The sequence below is a fragment of the Carlito syrichta genome, unplaced genomic scaffold (genome assembly GCF_000164805.1).
Source record: "Carlito syrichta isolate Samal-C Ts95f unplaced genomic scaffold, Tarsius_syrichta-2.0.1 Scaffold316302, whole genome shotgun sequence".
NCBI classification, from domain to species: domain Eukaryota; kingdom Metazoa; phylum Chordata; class Mammalia; order Primates; family Tarsiidae; genus Carlito; species Carlito syrichta.
Window position 1 is genome coordinate 1,187,432 of NW_007260398.1, and position 2,605 is coordinate 1,190,036.

The window sequence follows — 2,605 nt, forward strand, 5'->3', positions numbered from 1 at the left end:
CTTGTCATTTTCTGTGTTTTGATATCAGCCACTCTGATGGGCATCAGGAGATGTCTCATTGTGGTTTTCAGTTGCATTTCCCTATGACTTGTAACACTGAGCATCTTTTTATTTGCTTGCTGGCGAGCCTTCTCTCCTTTTTTTTTGAGTTGGAGTCTTGCTCTGTCGCCCAGACTGGCCATTCCCGGCCACTGCAGCCTCGACCTGCTGGGCTCTGGCGATCCTTCCGCCTCAGCGTTCCGAGTAGCCGGAACTACAGGCATGTGCTACCACAGCCGGCCGATTCTTTGATTTTATTGTAGAGATGAGGTCTCACCTGCCCAGGCGGGTCTTGAACCCGCGCGGGCTCAGGCAGTCCACTCACCTCAGCCTCCCAAAGGCGCGGGTTTACAGGCTGAGCCACCGAGCCCGGCTAGCCTTCTCTTTTTTTATGTCTTGCATTTACCATGGAAATCTTAAATTCTACCAAATCTTTGACCAGCCTTCTCCCATTTCCATCTCTCATAACTCATTTATTCTCATTTTTATCCCTCCTGCATATCCTGAAATTATCTAGATCATCTAGATCTTTAGAACCTTCTTAGGTATGGTTTTATTTATTTATTTGTTCAAGTTTTACTCAATAAATTCTCTATATAAAGCTCGGTGGCTCAGCCTGTAATCTCACGCCTTTGGGAGGCTGAGGTGAGTGGATTGCCTGAGCCCATGGGTTTGAGACCCACCTGGGCAACTTGGCGAGACCTCATCTCTACAATAAATCAAAAAAATTAGCCGGGTGTGATAGCGCGTGCTTGTAGTTCCAGCTACTTGGAAGACTGAGGCAGAAGGATCACCGGATCCCACCAGGTCGAGGTTGCAGTGGCCAGGAGCGGTCCTAGAATGGAGGCAGAAATGTCTGTGTCCATGGATAGGAAGACCATCATACTTCCTTTTCTTTCATACCTCCTTTTTTTTGAGTTGGAGGTGTTTTTTTTTTTATTATAAAGATGTGGGGTAAAATTCGGGGTTAGTTATACAAACGTTGATTATGCAGATACCCTTGTTGATGAGTTATGCCCCTCCCACCCCTATCAGTTTCCGTCAATTGCCAATTGGAGTTTCTGTCATCCATGCTGGAGTGCAGTGGTATGGTCATGGCTCATCACAGCCTTGACCCTCCTGGGTTCAGGCGATCCTTCAGCCTCAGCCTCCCAAGTAGCTTGAACTGTAGGCACATGGCACCATGCCCAACTAATTTTTTTTTTTTTTTGGTAGAGATGAAGTCTTGCTGTTTCCCAGGCTGGTCTTGAACTCCTGGGCTCAAGCAATCCTCTCGCCTTGGGAGCTACCATGCCTGGCCTGTCATACTTCTTGAGTGGGATAACATTTGAAAATTTCGTCACAATAGTATATGTACATAAGTGACTTTTATTAAATTTAAACATATTCTTGTGAGTCAAATTCAAATATCTAAAAGAATATGCAAGGAAAAGTCCCTTTTCTAGCTCTACCAGTTCTCTTTCATAGAGGCAGCCAGATGATCACTTTTACATGACTATAGTATATACTATAAGTATTCTATAGCACTTTTTATTTTAACTGCCTTTTTTCCCTTACAGTCGATTATGGAAGATTCCCACAAGAGCAACACTTCAGAGACAGCACCTCAACCTGGGTCAGCAGTTCAGGGCACGCATATTTCTCATATTCAACAGGTAAGAGAGGAGTAGCCAAAATATTGAGCCACTTAGAAATATTGGTATGCAGATTAATCTGTTTATTACTAATGTTCAAAAAAACACAAAGAACCAAGCAAGAACACTGTAAAATGTTTAAATATAAGAGAAAGGTAGATTTGATTTAACCATCTTGTCAAGGCCATTTGGTTTTATTTTCTTAATACTAAATATGGAGTTATCCATTGTTATCTGAGGGTAATTAGTTCCAGGACCTTCTGTGGATATCAAAATCTCTGACATTCAAGTCCCTGATGGAAAATGACTTAGTTTACATATAACTTACACATGTCCTCCTGTATACTTAAATCATCTCTAACTTGCTTATGTAAATGCCATGTAAATAGTTATACTGTAGTGATAGAGAACAAAGACAAGGAAAAAAAAGTCTGTACATGTTCAGTACAAGTAGGTCTTCTTTTCTGAATGTTTTTGATTTGTGGTCAGTTGAATCCCTGGATCCAGAATCCATGGATTCTAAATATAGGCCCAACTATATTTAGAGCTCTTTTTTTTTTTTTTTTTTTTGAGTCAGAGTCTCACTTTCTTGTGCAGTAGCACAATCACAGCTCACAGCAGTCTCAGCCTCCTGGGCTTAGGCAATCTTTCTCCCTCAGCCTCCTGAATAGCTGGCACTACAGGCACATGTCACCACACCTGGATTATTTTTTTAATTTTTTGTAGAGACATGGTCTCACTGTGTTGCTCATGCTGGTCTTGAACCCCTGGGCTCAGGCAATCCTTCCTTGTCCTGGGATTACAGGTGTGAGCCACTGTACCCAACTGATATTTAGAGTTGTTTTAATTAGTACTTCTTAAAACTTGGAGTAGATTTCATTTTTTTTTTTTTGAGTTGGAGTCTCACTCTGTCGCCCAGACTGGAGTGCAGT

The 2,605-nt window shown here is 42.1% G+C and overlaps 1 protein-coding gene across 1 annotated transcript in view; it reads left to right on the plus strand.

The window, feature by feature from the left end:
- Positions 1-1,600: 1,600 nt before the first annotated feature.
- Positions 1,601-2,605, plus strand: part of ATF1 (activating transcription factor 1) — a 46,342-nt gene continuing 45,337 nt past the window's right edge. Inside the window, exon 1 of the mRNA XM_008074091.1 lies at positions 1,601-1,694. Coding sequence (XP_008072282.1) covers positions 1,605-1,694 — 90 coding nt within the window. The 5' untranslated portion in view covers positions 1,601-1,604. The remainder of the gene's footprint in view (positions 1,695-2,605) is intronic.